The 16,983-nt window shown below is 51.8% G+C and overlaps 8 protein-coding genes across 8 annotated transcripts; 4 read left to right on the top strand and 4 right to left on the bottom strand.

Moving 5' to 3' along the window:
* Nucleotides 1–977: 977 nt before the first annotated feature.
* M436DRAFT_63829 (Xanthine/uracil permease) lies at nucleotides 978–3,054 on the top strand (the record flags this gene model as incomplete). The annotated part of the gene is made up of 5 exons (XM_013572201.1): nucleotides 978–2,194; nucleotides 2,338–2,375; nucleotides 2,427–2,682; nucleotides 2,736–2,971; nucleotides 3,026–3,054. 5 exons carry the CDS (start codon nucleotides 978–980, stop codon nucleotides 3,052–3,054), a joined length of 1,776 nt encoding a protein of 591 aa, XP_013427655.1.
* Nucleotides 3,055–4,673: 1,619 nt separating this feature from the next.
* M436DRAFT_63828 (uncharacterized protein) lies at nucleotides 4,674–5,390 on the bottom strand (the record flags this gene model as incomplete). Its single annotated transcript, XM_013572200.1, has 1 exon — nucleotides 4,674–5,390. The coding sequence occupies one exon, from the start codon at nucleotides 5,388–5,390 to the stop codon at nucleotides 4,674–4,676; it is 717 nt and encodes a 238-aa protein (XP_013427654.1).
* A 704-nt stretch (nucleotides 5,391–6,094) lies between these two features.
* On the top strand, nucleotides 6,095–7,182 carry M436DRAFT_46262 (cell division control protein 10; the record flags this gene model as incomplete). Its single annotated transcript, XM_013572016.1, has 2 exons — nucleotides 6,095–7,056; nucleotides 7,110–7,182. 2 exons carry the CDS (start codon nucleotides 6,095–6,097, stop codon nucleotides 7,180–7,182), a joined length of 1,035 nt encoding a protein of 344 aa, XP_013427470.1.
* Nucleotides 7,183–7,526: 344 nt separating this feature from the next.
* On the top strand, nucleotides 7,527–8,911 carry M436DRAFT_72839 (uncharacterized protein; the record flags this gene model as incomplete). The annotated part of the gene is made up of 3 exons (XM_013572267.1): nucleotides 7,527–8,459; nucleotides 8,536–8,637; nucleotides 8,693–8,911. 3 exons carry the CDS (start codon nucleotides 7,527–7,529, stop codon nucleotides 8,909–8,911), a joined length of 1,254 nt encoding a protein of 417 aa, XP_013427721.1.
* Nucleotides 8,912–9,226: 315 nt separating this feature from the next.
* Nucleotides 9,227–10,064, bottom strand: M436DRAFT_81920 (acyl-CoA N-acyltransferase; the record flags this gene model as incomplete). Its single annotated transcript, XM_013572352.1, has 3 exons — nucleotides 9,227–9,597; nucleotides 9,664–9,835; nucleotides 9,924–10,064. The coding sequence occupies 3 exons, from the start codon at nucleotides 10,062–10,064 to the stop codon at nucleotides 9,227–9,229; spliced, it is 684 nt and encodes a 227-aa protein (XP_013427806.1).
* A 695-nt stretch (nucleotides 10,065–10,759) lies between these two features.
* M436DRAFT_46132 (Metallo-dependent phosphatase) lies at nucleotides 10,760–12,215 on the bottom strand (the record flags this gene model as incomplete). Its single annotated transcript, XM_013571988.1, has 3 exons — nucleotides 10,760–11,017; nucleotides 11,076–11,617; nucleotides 11,687–12,215. The coding sequence occupies 3 exons, from the start codon at nucleotides 12,213–12,215 to the stop codon at nucleotides 10,760–10,762; spliced, it is 1,329 nt and encodes a 442-aa protein (XP_013427442.1).
* A 430-nt stretch (nucleotides 12,216–12,645) lies between these two features.
* Nucleotides 12,646–13,944, top strand: M436DRAFT_26535 (uncharacterized protein; the record flags this gene model as incomplete). The annotated part of the gene is made up of 3 exons (XM_013571918.1): nucleotides 12,646–13,306; nucleotides 13,385–13,392; nucleotides 13,489–13,944. Coding segments are annotated over 3 exons (1,125 nt in total), but the record flags the coding sequence as incomplete, so codon positions are not given.
* Nucleotides 13,945–15,050: 1,106 nt separating this feature from the next.
* On the bottom strand, nucleotides 15,051–16,805 carry M436DRAFT_46487 (uncharacterized protein; the record flags this gene model as incomplete). The annotated part of the gene is made up of 5 exons (XM_013572064.1): nucleotides 15,051–15,336; nucleotides 15,389–15,459; nucleotides 15,519–15,683; nucleotides 16,493–16,522; nucleotides 16,572–16,805. The coding sequence occupies 5 exons, from the start codon at nucleotides 16,803–16,805 to the stop codon at nucleotides 15,051–15,053; spliced, it is 786 nt and encodes a 261-aa protein (XP_013427518.1).
* Between the last annotated feature and the right edge of the window lie 178 nt (nucleotides 16,806–16,983).

The raw sequence follows: 16,983 nt of genomic DNA, 5'->3' as shown, positions 1-16,983 counted from the left end.
ATTGCTTCAAGGAGTCAGGATAGGGAGTCATCAGTGGGACAGTGTTCTTTCTATCGGGTCATGTTTTCATAAAAGGCGCGCATCGGGGTCTGGACCAAAAAGACAGCTCAGCTACATCAGCAGCATGGCGAAAAGGCGTTGTCTCTTACAGGGGAAAGTCACCTAGATAGAATCACTTGGGGATCTCTTTTGTCAGCTTGCATCATACTTGATTGATATCTGTATTCGAAAATGACAACTGTTGAACTCGGGATCCAACCTGAGAGCCCGAGGACCATCACATGGATTTGCTCAAGCACAGAGTGCTGTAGATGGGATGTCTGTCAAATGCCGGCAAGATTGGCCGAGTGCGGCGAGTGTGGAGAAAAGAAGTGGAGGCGGAGAACGCGACTTTTCCCTTGCGCACCCGAGAAGATCGTTTTCTTATCAGCGCACCGAACCTCTCACGAAATCGCATCGAGCAACAGGGCGAGTTCGATATCTTTTCGAAGGAATCGTTGTCTCGCACGGCTCCGGCCTCGTTAAAAGCCCTGAGTGTCCTATCTCCTGAGGACTGCTCTGGCGCGCAGCATGTTTCTCTATTTCGCCCGGGGCATTCCATCGAGTAATCGATCAACGTAAATGGTCATCGCCGACAACCGAACCGTTGGTCCTACCCTCCATGTACATCGATGCGGTACAGTGAAATCTTCTCTTGACCTCAATCATACACCTTATCTTTCGTCGATCGCATATATCTATTCAATAACCCCAGACTCTTCAGACATAATCTCAATATATCTCATCACAGAGTAGCTCGTATTCTCGTTGTCTTGTTTCTCCAGAAGATTTGTCTGCTTATATCCCATGAGATTTTATCACAACATCGCCCACGACTGGAGATCAGACCAACAAAAGTGTTGAATAGACTACGTTCTGGATTATTTGTCTCTCATTCTGTAAACTCAACCAGGCTTGTAAAGTCTTCACTCGGCACGATGGCCAGCAATTTCAAGGACGACAGTCCAGACACGATTGGTCCCGAGACCACACCGAAGAGGAGCTTCTCAGAGAAAGGCCGTCGCATGATCAAAGCCTTCACAACCAAAGAGGGTCTCATAGGCGACTACGACTATGGCTTCCTATTCAAGCCTCAGCTACCTTTCATGAAACGAGCACGGAGGGCAGGTCCCTTCTTCGGCCTTAACGACAAAATACCAGTACTTCTTGCCTTTCTACTAGGACTCCAACATGCTCTTGCCATGCTTGCAGGCGTCATAACGCCTCCCATCATCCTTTCGAGCAGTGCCAATCTCATTCAGGCAGACCAGCAGTATCTGGTATCAGCATGTCTTATCATGAGCGGCATCTTGTCTGCAATCCAAATTTCGCGATTCCACATCTGGAAGTCCCCCTACTATGTCGGCACTGGCTTGATCTCGGTCGTAGGAACATCTTTCGCCACCATTCCAGTCGCCACAGGTGCCTTCTCTCAGATGTATGCCACTGGTTTCTGTCCGTCGGATTCAGATGGCAATCGTCTACCTTGCCCTGATGCTTACGGTGCCCTAATCGCAACCTCATGCGTCTGCGCTCTTTTGGAAATCTTGATGTCATTCACTCCGCCCAAGATTCTGAAAAAAATCTTCCCTCCGATTGTTACTGGACCTACCGTCATGCTGATCGGTGTGTCACTAATCAGTTCTGGCTTCGAAAACTGGGCTGGAGGCTCTGGAAATTGTCAGTCGAGGCCTGAGTCTGGTCTCTTTAGTTTGTGTCCCAACATCAATGCTCCCCATGCTCTTCCATGGGGAAGTGCAGAGTTTATCGGACTTGGATTCCTTGTCTTCGTCAGTATCATCTTGACTGAGCGCTTCGGCAGTCCGATCATGAAGTCATGTTCTGTTGTCGTTGGCCTTCTTGTCGGATGTATCGTAGCTGCTGCATGTGGGTACTTCGACCGTAGCGGAATCGATGCTGCACCTGTCGCCAACTTCATCTGGGTCCGCACTTTCAAGCTGCAGATATATGGTCCACTGGTTTTGCCCTTGTTAACAGTATACATTGTTCTGGCTATGGAGGCTATTGGCGACATCACGGCATCGTGTGATGTATCACGTCTCCAGGTCGACGGAGACACATTCAACAGCCGCATCCAAGGTGGTGTCCTTGCAGATGGACTCAGCGGACTTATCTCAGGTCTCTGTACATTGACGTAAGTGATTGTTCTTCCTTTGATCTGTCTTGGGACTTTTTCTCCAAAATTTCTCCCTTTTTTCTCACTCCGCCAGCTTTCCACCTTTTTGCTTCCACCTTCCACCTTCTTATTACACATCCATAAACTGACTATACCATTAGACCCATGTCTGTATTTGCTCAGAACTGTGGAGTTATCGGTAATTACACCATTGGACTCGCTGTGTTGATGTAGAGCTGACAGAAAATAGCCTTAACGCGATGCGCCAACAGAAAGGCCGGATACGCAGCCTGTTTCTGGCTCATTATTATGGGAATCTTCAGCAAGTTTGCAGCTGCTCTTGTAGCAATCCCTTCTGCTGTACTCGGTGGCATGACGACGTTCTTGTTCGCTTCTGTTGCCACTAGTGGTCTTCGTATCGTCTCGACTGTCCCATTCACACGCCGCAACCGCTTCATCCTGGCTGCAGCATTCGCTCCTGGTTTCGGTGCTACTCTTGTTCCTACGTAAGTCTGATTCTCCTGCCTGTCAAATTACAGACATCTCACATGATCTACAGTTGGTTCAGCTACGTCTTCACATACTCTGGCGGTAACCAGGCTCTGCAAGGCTTCTTCAACGCCATCACACTTGTTATGGAGGAAGGCTTCGCCATTGCTGCCTTTGTTGCTCTCATCCTCAATTTAATCCTGCCTGAGGAGTTTGAGGATGAAGAAATACCTGAACTGACGGCCAACACTGTCGATGTACCGGCGGATGAGGAGGAATGGCGACACATCAGAAGAGAGGATGACAGTGAGAAGATCTCACCTGCTAAAAGCCAGCCGATGAACTAGCTGGATCACCCAGCTTCCAGCGCCTACGAAGATGACGATTGAGGTATACAGTACGGAAACGATTTTAGAATACGAGCTACGCCTCAAAAAGATATGATTTATACACAACCGTATAAGTATCATTGTCTTTGAAGATCTGCTCGATACCGATCGGAATACCTTCCTCCTCGGGAGCTCCAGTCTGTGACTTTCACATCCTTCCCACGAAGGCATAGAGTGAACTCTCCACCATAGAAATGCACAATCTTCTCCAGAGTAGAGACTGTATCCAAGGAGATCCGGCATTTACCACCTCTCAATGGAAAGCATGCTGTTTCTCGAAAGCACCGTGCATTTCTATAGCTATATGCGCTACACGCTTCTACATACGGAGGGGGGGAATACCTCACCATAGAAACGCACGGTGGTTTCCAAAGCAGACGTACGTCCAAAGAGATCCAGCATGATTTGGCTTCTCAATGGAAACTGTCCGTACCTCGAGATCACTATGCATCTTTATTGCAGTCTTCGACAAACTAGTATAGTCCAAGGAGAGTCGATATGATTTGACTCTCAATGGAAACTATCCGTTTTTCCGAGATCACTGTGCATTTCTATAGCTGTCTTCTAGAGAGGAGCAGAGTCCGCTGAGAGCTGGTTATATCACGACTCTCATTAGATGCTCTCTATCTGCTAAGAGAAGTATGCACCACCATAGCCGCTTGACCAGTCCAGTCAAATGATGGCTACGGCAGCATTACCAATGGCAGTGTCGGAATCGGGTATCAGGTTGAGAGGCCTTGCTGACAGAAGCATGAGACTTGCCAGGAGTGGCGGTGATGAGGTGATTGTGTGCAGTGTCGGTTTCGAGGCGAGTGGTGTCGGTTTTGAGGCGAGTAGTGTCGTTGCATGGGAGCTTCATCATGGATTGTAGCCATAGTAGCGTAACATGCAGATGAGGAACCTGTCCCCGAGCAAGACGAAGCTGATAACGACGATTCAATCCTTTTGGCTGCGGTCACTAACGACTCTGACGACGAAGTCGACTCTGATACTTTCCCACCTGACTATACTTGCAGTTCCCCTTCCCTTGATATTGTAGACTACATGTCTTTCTATCACGGCCGAAGTCGGCGCCAAAGTTTCTCAACATGCATGTCACGAAATGGATCATTCGATTTCCCGATGTTCTTTGTAGTTCTGTTTAGGTGCCATCAAACCGACGTGCCAAGTTCGGGTAGGATGCGACCTCATCAAAGACTGTGACTCGTGTGAAGTGGAAGTCAGGTTCTCATCTTGCATCTCCCCGTCTCCGACTATGCATCACTTTCCTGTGCCCACGTATCTCCTCCTGCGCTTGCACTTTCCTCCTCGATATGCTGTACGAGCCAGGATCATGCTGTGTTTTGTGTTCTGTCGGATTCGTGCTTCGCGTCCACGAAACCAAGACATGCTTTTTTATTAGCTGCACTACAATATTTGCCGCTACAACGAAAATTTGGTCCTCCACGTGGCGAAGCCTCGTTGCTCGATGTGCGAAAGCATCCGTCATCGCAAGGAGAGTCGGTATGGTCCAATTGACGAAATTTCAGACTGTCATCGACTCCAATGATCGCATCATGCATCTTGTGATTATCAGCAAGACTGTTCAAACCTGCAGGCCACTGAATTGATAACATACATTAAATCTCAAGATGGGTGTCAGAACCGAGAGGCGCTTCGGGCTTTTCGGCTGCGTTGTCGTTGTTGTCAGAGAACTTGTCGCCATTCATGTCAGGAGATGATCTGCGGTTGAGTTTGACAGTAATCTCATCCTCAGCGTTGGAATCGATGTCATTAGGAGCAGAGACGGTATCGTCGTGAGTGACAAGGATGTTGGATCGGGTTTCACCATTGTTGCTTGAGTCACTGTGAAGTTGGTCGACGTTCGAGTGTGAGGGGAAATCACCAGCTTCTTTGGTGCGTTCTCTCGAGTTCTTGTTGTCGGCGTTGGTGGATGAGGAGGCTTGCTCCTGAGGGGAGATCGACTTCTTTGTCGGGCGTAGATCGGGTCGCCACTGAAAGCCAAAAACAGTGTCAGAAGGGATCTGGGTGTTGTTGTTTTGGCGAAGAACGAGGTCGACATAATCAAATGTTGGTTGAGCGTCGTCCCACTCCTCGCGTAGGTGCAATGGGAGGTCGCTGCTGTCAAGAAGGTTCCAGCCATGTGACACCAGCTTGCATCTTGACTTCTCAGCGCGAGCAGTGCTCCGCTTGAACTCCACGCGGAACCACATGCCAAAGCGTTCGCCCAACTCGAGCGGAGGCGGACTGGTCGAAAAAGGATACAAGCCGAAGAGCGCTCTTGCTTGGTTCTTTTGGACGATGTTGAGATACTTTTGCTTGATCTCGGAAGACATGGTGGAATAGTTGTGTCTGGATTTGGTGGGATGTTGTGTGTGGAATCGGTGGGATAGATGTGTTTGGAGCCGGGTAAGTGACCAGATGGGAAGTGAAGAGAAGCTTGTCAATAGTAGGCCGTGGTATCGCTTGCAGCAAACAAGTGAATGAAACATGGGCGACCAGCCCAACTCACCGAAGTCAATCTTCACACGAGCACTACGGAAGCATCTTCAACTTAGCACACTAATGGGCATTCCATGAGCTACGCCACCAGCAGCATCATTTGCAACATCAACGTACGACATGACACAGCCAACATGGCCGACGACACAGAGGCGGAACCCAGGGTGGGGAGCTGACCATATTACGACTCTCGATGGGTAAACCCCTGTCTGCTCAAAAGACTGTACATTTCTATAGCTTTCTGCGTGATGTGACTTTGCGCATAGGAAAGGGTGGTTTCGTAGGAGATAGGTGATTGTAGTTGTGATGCCAAGCAAAGAGGGTCGGATGGGTCGACCGAGGGCACCGCTGTGGTGGGGGACCGTGCATTGCAGCTTCCCCTTTGACCCTGTGCCCCAGACTTGCCTTGGTGTATACCATCTGATTTGCTGTTCTCTTTCGTTTCGCTCATCTTACAACCCTCGGCGCCATCGTCATATCGACCGTCTCTACCTTGTACTAGCTTTCATATCTGTCGCTCGCTCTTCGCACATCCACAATGGCCGCAGCCGCAGCCTCGCAACAGGCCTCGTCCATCTTCCCCAAGAGCCACGTCGGTTTCGACAGCATCACCCACCAGATCGAGAAGAAGCTCCTCAAGCGCGGCTTCCAGTTCAATGTCATCTGCGTCGGCCAGACCGGTCTGGGCAAGTCGACCCTCATCAACACCATCTTTGCCTCGCACCTGATCGAATCAAAGGGTCGTTTCACCCCCGACGAGCAGACCCGCTCCACCACAGAGATTCACCCCGTCACTCACGTCATTGAGGAGAACGGTGTCCGTCTGCGCTTGAACATCGTCGACACTCCCGGATACGGCGACCTGGTCAACAACGACAGATGCTGGGACCCCATTGTCAAGTACATCAAGGACCAACACTCGGCCTACCTGCGCAAGGAGCTCACCGCTCAGCGCGACCGCTACATCCAAGACACCCGTATTCACTGCTGCTTGTACTTCATCCAGCCCACTGGCCACGCTCTCAAGCCCATCGATATCGTCGTCCTGAAGAAGCTGAGCGAGATTGTCAACGTTGTTCCCGTCATCGCAAAGGCCGACGCCTTGACTCTGGAAGAGCGTCAAGCCTTCAAGGACAGAATCAGAGACGAGTTCGCCTTCCACAACATCCGCCTCTACCCTTACGACAACGACGAGTACGACCACGAGGAGGCCGCCGTCAACCAGCAGATCAAGAACCTCATTCCCTTCGCCGTCATTGGCAGCGACAAGACCATCAACGTCAACGGCCGCGCTGTCCGTGGTAGACAAAACAAGTGGGGCGTCATCAACGTCGAAGACGAGAACCACTGCGAGTTCATCTACCTCCGCAACTTCCTCACCCAGACCCACTTGCAAGACTTGATCGAGACCACCAGCCAGATACACTACGAATCATTCAGAGCCAAGCAGCTGCTTGCCCTCAAGGAGAGCAGTGCCGCTGGTCCTCACAGCAGCAGCAGGTGAGCCTGCACATCGTCATTCTTTCGAGTTTTGGTACTAAATCGATATACAGACCCATCAGCCCAAGCGCCGACCGCGAGCTCAGCCGCAACAGCAACAGGATGACCATGAACGGATACAACTAGACGGGCGTCTACGCGACAGAACAAGGTGTTTGACAGAGGGAACTGTGGGCCGGCCATTATCCAGGTCTCTCGGGAAGCGCTTGATTGAGATACCATCTTCTGTTTTTGTTTTTAGCATCTCTTTTCTCCCTATCTCTTCCTCAAAAGCAATTCCCCAGGCTGTTTACTTGTACGGGGGCTTAGTGATACTGTAATTGTAAAAGACTTTGAACTATTCATTTTCCTGAGTAGACACTGAATTTGATATGCCAAGACTCCAGAGTCTAGAACGACCTCCAACCTTGAGGGTGCTTGAGCTTTCTTTTGATATTAGACTATTATTTATCGACTTAACATCAAGGTACATGCTGTTACACCGGTGTTGGACACACCGCATATCTGTTGCACCTGTTGGCATTCGTGTCCGCTGCTACAGCTCTGTCAACAACCATGGCATAACTCTCGACCAACCAATCCAATCCTACATATCACGGAGCTCAGACCCCTACATCAACCTCTCCATCGAACACCACCTCCTCCAAAAATCCTCCCCAGACTCTTCAATCCTCTTCCTCTACGTCAATCGCCCCAGCATAATCCTCGGACGCAACCAAAACCCTTGGCTGGAAGTAAATCTCGGGCTCCTCAATGCCGCTACAACCAACCCTGGAAGCCCTTCACGCATTGAAAATGAACCTCCCGGTCTGGGCGATGTGGATCTAGTAAGAAGGAGAAGTGGAGGAGGCACTGTATTCCACGACGGCGGAAATGTAAATTGGAGTGTCATTTCCCCTGCTGCAGCTTTCACACGCGACAAACATGCCGAGATGGTCACGCGTGCTCTACGGTCATTAGGCGTACAGCGCTCGCGGGTGAACGAACGCCACGATATCGTTCTGGACCAAGGCACCTCTTCTCAGTCTGCAACCTGGGGTGCTGACAACGACACACACACTACACCATGGCAAAGCGACTGCATCCGCCCGTTGAAAGTCTCTGGCTCGGCGTATAAACTCACCAGAGCGAGGGCTTTGCATCACGGCACTGCATTGCTCAATTCTCCGAATTTGCACGTCATTCCTTCGTATTTGAGGAGTCCGGCGAAAAAATACATCAAGGGGAGAAGTGTAGATAGTGTGAGTTCTCCTGTGGGCAATATTCTGCTGAACAATGAGGAGTTTATCGAGAATGTGCAGAGGGAGTTTGGGGTGTTGTACAGCGGTGCTGGGGAGCCGGTGGTGTTGGGTGAGGAGTGTCTGGAAATTGAGAATGTCAAAAAGGGACATGCTGAGTTGAGTGTAAGTCTCCGCTTTTCATGAGTCTTATGACTGGAGTCCGAGGGCTGTTGCGAATGGCTGACGAGAACAAAAACAGAGCTTGGAGTGGACGTACATGCAAACGCCCCAATTCATCTTCTCTGACCTTCCTCTGAAACCAGAGCAAAAGGAAGGAGAAATCGATTACTCGGATGCAAAAGTACGTTTACCAATCTGAAACCATTTGCGAACCACGAGTACTGACCTGAGAGCAGTTCCGCCTGGATGTGCGTTACGGAGCTGTCACTGGATGCCAACTCAAGACCAAGGGAGCCACCACCCAACAAAGCGATCGTCTTTTGCAACTGCTGGAGAAGAGGAACCTTCATGAAATCAAGGATTGGGAAACTGTGTTTGCAGAAGCTGGAGCGGATTCGAAAGAAGCAGTGGAGATGGCGATATGGGTGCAGAGTATGCTTAGCATACCTTCGTAGAATAAAAATCACAAGTTCAACGGATGCTTCAGATTACGTCTCACTACGATGCCCGAGACGGCAGCGACACGAGGCAAAAGTTCAGGATCGGCCTTGTTCTTAGTTTCGATACCAGTGCGTCCTTTCACGAACAGGATGGGTGGCCATAGCTGGAGAACAGGGTCGGGTTTGACGAGACGGATGAGGCTCAGAAGCATAGAACAGCTTGAGGGTGGAACGGCTCCAAGACTGGCGGTCGAGATCTTGTCCGAGACAAGAAGATATGCTTTGATTATCCTTTCCAAACGAAAGCTTTTTGTCACAACATGCCGCTCTCTATGCCGCAGAATCGTTCTTCTCCACCAGCTCGCCAACACCCAGTCCACGGCCAACCTTGACCTTCTTCAAAAGCTCCTCCTCTTCCTTGTTCTTCCCCAGTGATCCCACAGCATCACCCTCGTCAGCACCTTCGGTAGCCTCTTCCTCCTCTTTGAAGTCCTCATCGTCCCAGTCACCGGGCTTGGGCTTCAGGTGATCAAGCACCATCTTCATGCCATAAGCATCTTCACCATCGGCGTAGTATTTGGCTTCTGTGCCGTCGACTTTGAAGCCCAAGGTATCGCGGTAGAGGGCGAGTGCGGCCTTGTTGGATACACGGACGTGTAATGAGACGTACTTGGCACCGTAGGTTTCTGCCATTGCTCGTTCTGTTCGTGTGGTATCGTGTCAGCGGTGTGCCGTAACAAGAGGATGTGTACAAGGGAAGCACGTACGACTTTGTCTCATCAGCTTCTCTGCAAGACCTAGTCTTCTGTGTGTGCGCATCACACTGAGCGAGGTGATGTGACCGTGCGGAACTCCATCGCTGGGCTCCTCCTCCATCTTTGCGAGAACGTAGCCGACAATCTTGGGCGGGTCGTAAGGTGTCTTTTGCGGGCGGGAAACCTGGAAGATAGAAGAAAAAGAATTGGTATGAGCAAGCCATGATATATCAAGACGGAGGAACGAGGTTTAATCGAAAAAGGCGACACACATCGACGGCGACATAGCTGAGTTGCGGCCAGCTCATGGCATGGTACATGTAGTATTTGCAAAAGTAGTTTTCGGGCAGGTTGGTGATGTTGGTTTGCTGGACATGGGGGATGTCGCTCGATCGCAGCACGCGGATATCCATGTTTGCGGTTTTGTTGGTGGAATGATACGACAAGGAGTTCAATGTTCAATTCGACGATTCGGCGATCGATGCGAGACAACGAGGTCGGCGTCACACCTGCCACATGCTCGCCAAGTCTTTTTGGTGGGGGTTCGAGGAAGGTGCGGCTTGACTTCTTTTCCATCAATCACTTCTCTGAGCATTATAGATTTGAGAAGGAGCCATGAATATCTTCCAAGACAGGTGATGGCCTGAATTGGTCGAGTGAGAGTCTGGGAGCTAGGTAGTCATCATCGACCTGTGCGCATCTAGATCAGCTCAAAGTGGATGATGTGAGTAGAGAACGTAGAACAGTATCCAATGCTTTCAATCATCAGATGAGATGCAGTACTGTGCTTAGACAAAGAAGAAAAGAAACAAAACAAGAAAAGGTATATCGTACACAGGGGAGAAGAATGTTCCCTCGTCTAAATGCCAATGACAGCTATCGATCCACGTTCCTCCCAAGATGCTGGCATCATTGTAATTGATCATTAACGTTGCATAGTGTAATCCATCGACTTCATAACGCCTCTCATGGAAACAAGCGGCCTCGTTGAATTCCATGTTTGCCTATCCCAAAACTCCGCTTCCGGTTCGCAATGCGCCCAAACAAATTGATAAAACAAGACTAGCAGGATCTACCATAACAAGCCGAGGCGAAGATTAGCAAGTGATTACAAAAAGTATTCTCCTGTCCTTCCTCTGCCCGCGGGAACGGCGCGTCGGTGATCCGGTACAGCGGAGAAGATCGTAAAGTCTGGTTCTAGGTCTTCGCCGAGTGTCATGATGCTGGCAACATTACCGCAGCGGTAGCAGTAATTCGGTGCCGACCAAACCGTTACTACGTCTTGGTTCTTGAAGTGGTACTTGTAGCCTTCATTGACCAGTTGATGAGCACGGGCGATGAGTTGTAAGCCGTTGACATGATTGAACTGAGTGATTGTTAGTCAAGACACATTCACAGGGCCAATGAACAAGCAATCGACATACCTCTGTAGCGACCTTATCACCAAACAGCCAACCGGCGCCTCTGGGACTGACAGCCCATGTGTCGACTTCCTCGGGATCACTCCATACTAAATCGCAGAAAGCACCCTCATGCGGAATCTCCTGTGCTCTAGCAACGACGCGAATCTGGTCCAATGTACGAATTTCAGGACTCAAACCTCCGTGTACACACAGCACTTTGCCGTCGACAATTGCGGCAAGAGCCAGGAAATCGAAGACCTGACAACAAGATTTCCAGACCGAGGCGTTTCCGTACTTGGTCTGGCACTCTTCGTAGAAGCCGTAAACTTGAGTGATCTGTCTGGATTCGTGGTTTCCGCGCACGAGGGTGATGCGATCCGGGAACTTTGCTTTGAGACACATAAGCAGTGTAAAGGTTTCGAGGGAGAAGTAGCCGCGGTCAACGAAATCGCCAAGGAAGATGAAGTTCTGCTTCCCGTTGTTGTTGCTGCTGGACCCAGGCTGCTTTTTCCTCGAGGCTTCCGGGCTGCCACCAATGCCGCTATCGCTGTCGTCCTCGTCGTCTTCCTGGTCTGATTCGTCGACATCGCCACCTCCAGGGGGACCTCGGAGGTCGGATCCACTGCTGCGACTTCTCACGCGACCTCTGAGTTCGCTCCCCTCTTGGCCATCATCAGCTTCAAAATCTTCGCCGGCATCGTCCGAGGCATTCGAAGCGGATGAGGTGTATGCACTATCGCGTTGGAAGCGACGCTTCATCTTGCGCTTGACTCGGGGGTCGTTGATCTGAGAAGGAGGTTCGATATCGGCCGCCGAGAAGCCTTTGGGCATGGGAGATTTGGCTTTGACAGGTTCAGGCTCCGGAGCTTCTGACTGAGGTTCGTTCGGATTGTTGTCGCAGGGCATGCCACCGGCGACGGCAAACAGCTCGAGCAGGTCGTAGAACTGGCCGTGGATGTCACCACATACGGTGACAGGGGTGTTGACTGGCTGGATATTGGACTCCTCCATCAAACATTCCTTTACGATCTCGCACAAGCGCTTCATGTCGGCCTCGGGCAGGTACTTGCACTGCTTAGCCTGCTCCAGCCATTCGTCGGGGCCGGCGCCGGGCGACAGGCGGGCAGGACCCGGTTGAGGTACTTGACTTTCTCTGGCCATGTTCTGTTGTAAGCTCCACGGCAAGGAGGAAGTTTCGTGGCTTGTTAGGGGATGAGAAGGACAAAAATGCAATTGACGGTTCCAAGCATGGCCGGCGGCGGCGTGTCAGCGGGCGGGAGCGTAAGGGTGGCCTGGTCTGTGCGCACGTTCGAGCCTCTCCACAAAGGCAGGCGCCATGCACATGATGGTGATAACTCGTGGTTGCTCCTGCCCTTCTTATCCTACACCAGACTGTGGTTCCTCATGACCACGGCCACCTTCACCTACCCTGCTCCTGATGCCGCCTAAGCCCATGGTCCTATTGGCCAAAAAGGGCGCCAATCATGCTGACTCCTCCGGCCAGCCTCAACAACAGCATTCCGGCAAGCAGAACCACCAGCCCAAGAACACTGCCCGTCTGAAACTCGTCGTCCGCCGCCTGCCTCCCGCCCTCACCAAGGATGAGTTTCTCTCGACCCTCGGCGACGACTGGAAAGTCCCTGGCAACAAGATTGACTGGCTGGACTATCGCTGCGGCAAGACAAAGCCTCCCGGAAAGCTGTCTCTGCAGTCGCGCGCATACCTCCACCTGACCAACGACCAACACGTCAAGCCTTTCGAGGCCCACTTCTTGCAGCTCAGCTTCCACGATGCCAAAGGTTCCCACAAGGATCCTCAGCTCAAGCAGCTTCTGCCCTCTCTGGCCTTTGCTCCCAACCAGCGCATTCCCAGTGTCAAGCAACGCCAGGACGGTCGCCAGGGCACCATTGATCAGGACCCCGAATTCATTGCCTTCCTCGAGCGCGAGACTCAGCCAGTCACCAAGCCTCTTTCCCTCGATCAAGCTCTTGCTCAGGAGAAGCCCAAGGACAAGGTCTCGTCTACCCCTCTGTTGGACGACTTGCGCGAGAAGAAGCAGAACAAGGCCAGAGCCAACCAAAAACACAAGGAAGAGAAGCAGTCAGACAAGTCTTCGGCTAGAGGCCGCGACCACAAGTCCGATGCCAAACAGCCTGTGAAGCTCCTCGCAAAGGACAAGAAGAACCAAACCGCCCAGCCTGTCGCTCCTACCCCGCCAGCCGCTACTCCCGCTTCTGGTCGTAAGCGTGAGCGTGCCGCTCCGAACAGCAACAATATCAAGTCTATGCTGCAGAGAGATCTTGGTCTGAACCCTCCTACCAAAGGCCGAGCAAAGGATGTCTCGACAGCAAATACTTCCAAGACGACGTCTCCTGCTCCACCCGTTGAATCCGCTACGAACGCTGCTGCTGCTGCTCCGGCCAAACCAACAAAGTCAAGATCTGGTCGCAACAAGGAGAAGGCGGCCGCCCAGACTCCTGCACAGGAAAACTCTAAGCCTGCAACTCCTGCTCCCACCATCTTGAAAAAGCCCGCTCAGCCAGCCGCGCCCAAGGCCCCGAAAGCCGCCAAAGGAAACAACACCTCTGCTCAGGCACCCCCATCGACTCCCGTTACTGCTAACAAGCAGCCCAAGGCCGCAGCAAATTCGGGTAGCAGCACTACAAAAGCTTACCTGAAGCACGCAAATGCTTCTCAAGGCGTGACTGAGCCTCTGCTCCTCGTCGCTCTGTCCGCATTCGGTCCTGTCGTCAAAGTCGAGATTGACAAGCGCAAGGGTACTGCTCTGGCTGAGTTCAAGGACAACGAAGGCTTGAAGGCTGCCATGTCCAAGAAGAGCGTGCCCGTCGCTCAGGGTGCTGTCGAAGTGCTCGAGTACAGAGACAAGCAAACCCAGGGAGGCCGCAACGCTCAAGCCAATAATAATCCCCGAGGTGCTAACGGTAATGCTTCGAACAGAGGCAGAGGAGGACGTGCCAGAGGTGGTGCTGCCGCTGCCGGTAACACCGCTGCTGCTTCTAACGGTAATGGTCAAGCTGTCACTGCCACCGGCAATAAAGCAGATGCTACATGAGCGCAGAGGACGGTATGCGTGACGCTTCATGCGTGCGCCACCTCGAACAACCAAGCAGAAACATCTTCAGCCTTGCTATTACAGCGCCTCAAGAACCGAGGCTCATTCCAGCCAGAGCGATCCAGCCAGCATGATATCTCTGCTCAGAGTCTCAGCAGCTTTGTGTCACAGACATGAGTGTCCAGGCGGTTTCACTTGCAGCATTATTGGCATATTCTGGACCACAGACCCCGGACTATGTAAGCACTTGCTAGGAGCTGGAACAGAGGAAGGAGATCTTCTTCTCTGCCTGTAACCGGCTATGAGGCTTTGCGCTCCGAAACCAAGGATGCTTAGTTCTTGCAGACAGCCCTCAATCCTCTGAAACGATGATGGTCTGCTAGAGACTATCAACTTCAAAAGCAGCAGTAGCAACATCTCTTGTCGAGAGACCGATTCCAAGAATATCAGAACCCTTACCTTCCATCGCCTGTGCTGTCTAGAAGCCATCTTGAATTGCGTCCAACCTTTCTTCTTGTCACGCGTGTTACAAACAAGAGCTATGCTTCCACCCTCTCCGTGTACAAGGTTATGTCTCGCAAGGCCTGTAGAAATGCACAGTCTTTTTGTCAATTGAGAGGTGATTCATCGAGAGTCATGACTTCATCGCCTCTGTGTGGACTTTTGCTGTCGTCTAGAGACCACTGTGCATTTCGATGGTATCGCCGCCGCCTGCATGGCGTCATGAGAGCGGATTCAGAGTCACAGAACTTAGCACAGGATGAGGAACGAGTGTTGGGTTTTGAGAATATTTTTGTATCTTCGGCTCTGGAATCAGAGCATGCAACACCCAAAAAGCAACCCAATTGGTCTGCGTCTCGAAGGAAGAAAAGCGTCGAGAAAGAAAAATGAGTAGTGTGGAAAAGGACTATCGTGAAGCTCCTTTACATAATCTCGTCCTCCATGGTGGCGTCGCCGGTAGCAGCAGGGGCAGCGGCGGGTGCAGATGCGCCGTTGGTGTTGGCAGCAGGTGCAACGGCGTTGGGGTCGAAGTACTCGCTCATCTCAGCATCGAGCTCCTCGACGGTCTTGGGCTTGGGACGGCCAGCGCGGCCCTTGCGACCACCACGGCCAGCGGCCTTAGTAGCACCACCGGCAGCAGCGTTGACAGGCTTGGGGGCAGCAGCGGCTGTCTTGGGCTTGTTGTTCTCCTTTTTTGCCTTGGGTGCCCTGAAATTGATTAGCAAGACTTTCGGATCTCACAAGCCAGGGCTCAACTTACTGGATGCGGTCACCAAGAGACTTGGGTGCAGCAGGAGTGGGTGCGTACTTGGCACCGAGGATGACCTCAATCTGTGTCTTTGTGTTAGCATGCATCCAACCTCATGACCCAAATCCTAGCTTGGACTCACTTTCATGGCCTTTCCATCAACCTTGACGGAGTCGAGCTGCTTAGCAGCTGCCGCTGCGCTATGGGGCTGGGAGAAGATGATGGTGGCGACGCCGACGCTACGGCCGTTCTTGTTGTAGTTGAGGAGGACCTTCTTGATAGGGCCAACAGTCTTTCCGAAGTATTCCTGAAGGCGAAGTGTTAGTCCACATCTGGAGGCAGTTGCGAATCGCGATGAGAATCCGTATTCCAGCGGACGATAGAGCGAGACCAGGCAGATGTATCAAGTTCGGTACTTGAGCACCAATGAGCGAGCAGCAGAGATTAGTATCCAACGCCGACAGCCAGCAACCACTCGTTTTCCCACAAAATGTGCCGATCAACACCACAGAAGGATCTGAGAAGCCGCGTCTTCAAGGGACACCTCCATCAAGCCAGGATCAAGCGCCATGAGCCCACATGGTCTGTTTCAATCAACGCTGGTGCCTTTGTTGCCGCCTTCTTCGGGGCCGGTAGATATTTCCCTGGTCTGAAGCATGTGCCAGAAGATGCGGGGGTTGTTACCAGTAGCCCAAATTTCTTACTGTGTCTGCTGCTGTGCTCATTGATGCTCGGGAAGAGTTTTCTCGGGCCATGGATGCCGGGTTTGACCACGAACAACTTGTGGCGTTCTGGACGTATGTCCAAGCCTTATGACCTTCAACGCTTGCACCTATCTGGATGAATCTGCTTGCCAAGCAGTACATTGCCGAGTATAGGTTTCTTGCAAAGCGCGTGTGCTACTCCTGATCCATCTTCGCATTACGTCGAGCCTTCTTAGGGCGAGTGGAATGCTAGGCAGGAGTGCATCAGGTCTGGCAGTACTCTGAAAGAGTATTCGGGTAGGTGCTCTCGCCGTCTCCAAGGAAAGGAAAGGAAGTCGCATTACAGGTACGAGCGAAAGAAAGAGTCGCGCAAGATGGGCCATATCCGTTCGGCCATGTTCGGTCAACGTACCTTAATCTGCTGCTCCGTGACATCGGAAGGCTGATTGTGTTAGCGAGTGCAGGTCGAGGGAAAAGACGGGTCGACGTACCAGGTTGCTGACAATGATCTTGCTTTCTCCGGTAGCGGGAAGAGCAGCGCCGACAATAGCTGCGGTGGCGGCAGCGGAAGCCTTGGGTTGGCGGCCAGCGTTCTTGGGAGCGGCCGAATTCTTGGTGACACCTCCAGTGGAAACTCTGGGCTTGTCACCGCGACGAGGGCGACGAGTGTCGTTGCGACGAGAGCCGGCAATCTCCTCAAGGGACTGGTCAAGCTTGGAAGACATTGTGTGTGTTTGTTTGCGAAAAGATGTGTGGGTTAAAGGCGCGAAAAGCTGGCTACCGTGTTACGACAGGAAGCGTGAATAGAAGTCGAAGAGAGGCGACGGAGAGTTTGAGGTTGGCAAAGCGAAACTAAACGTCTCTCGATGGAGTTGATGTTCAGGACGCGAAGTCGAGCGGGCT

This window comes from Aureobasidium namibiae (genome assembly GCF_000721765.1).
Source record: "Aureobasidium namibiae CBS 147.97 unplaced genomic scaffold scaffold_8, whole genome shotgun sequence".
Lineage (NCBI taxonomy): Eukaryota > Fungi > Ascomycota > Dothideomycetes > Dothideales > Saccotheciaceae > Aureobasidium > Aureobasidium namibiae.
Note: the sequence above shows the minus strand (reverse complement) of the source record. Positions and strands in the feature narration are given on the sequence as shown.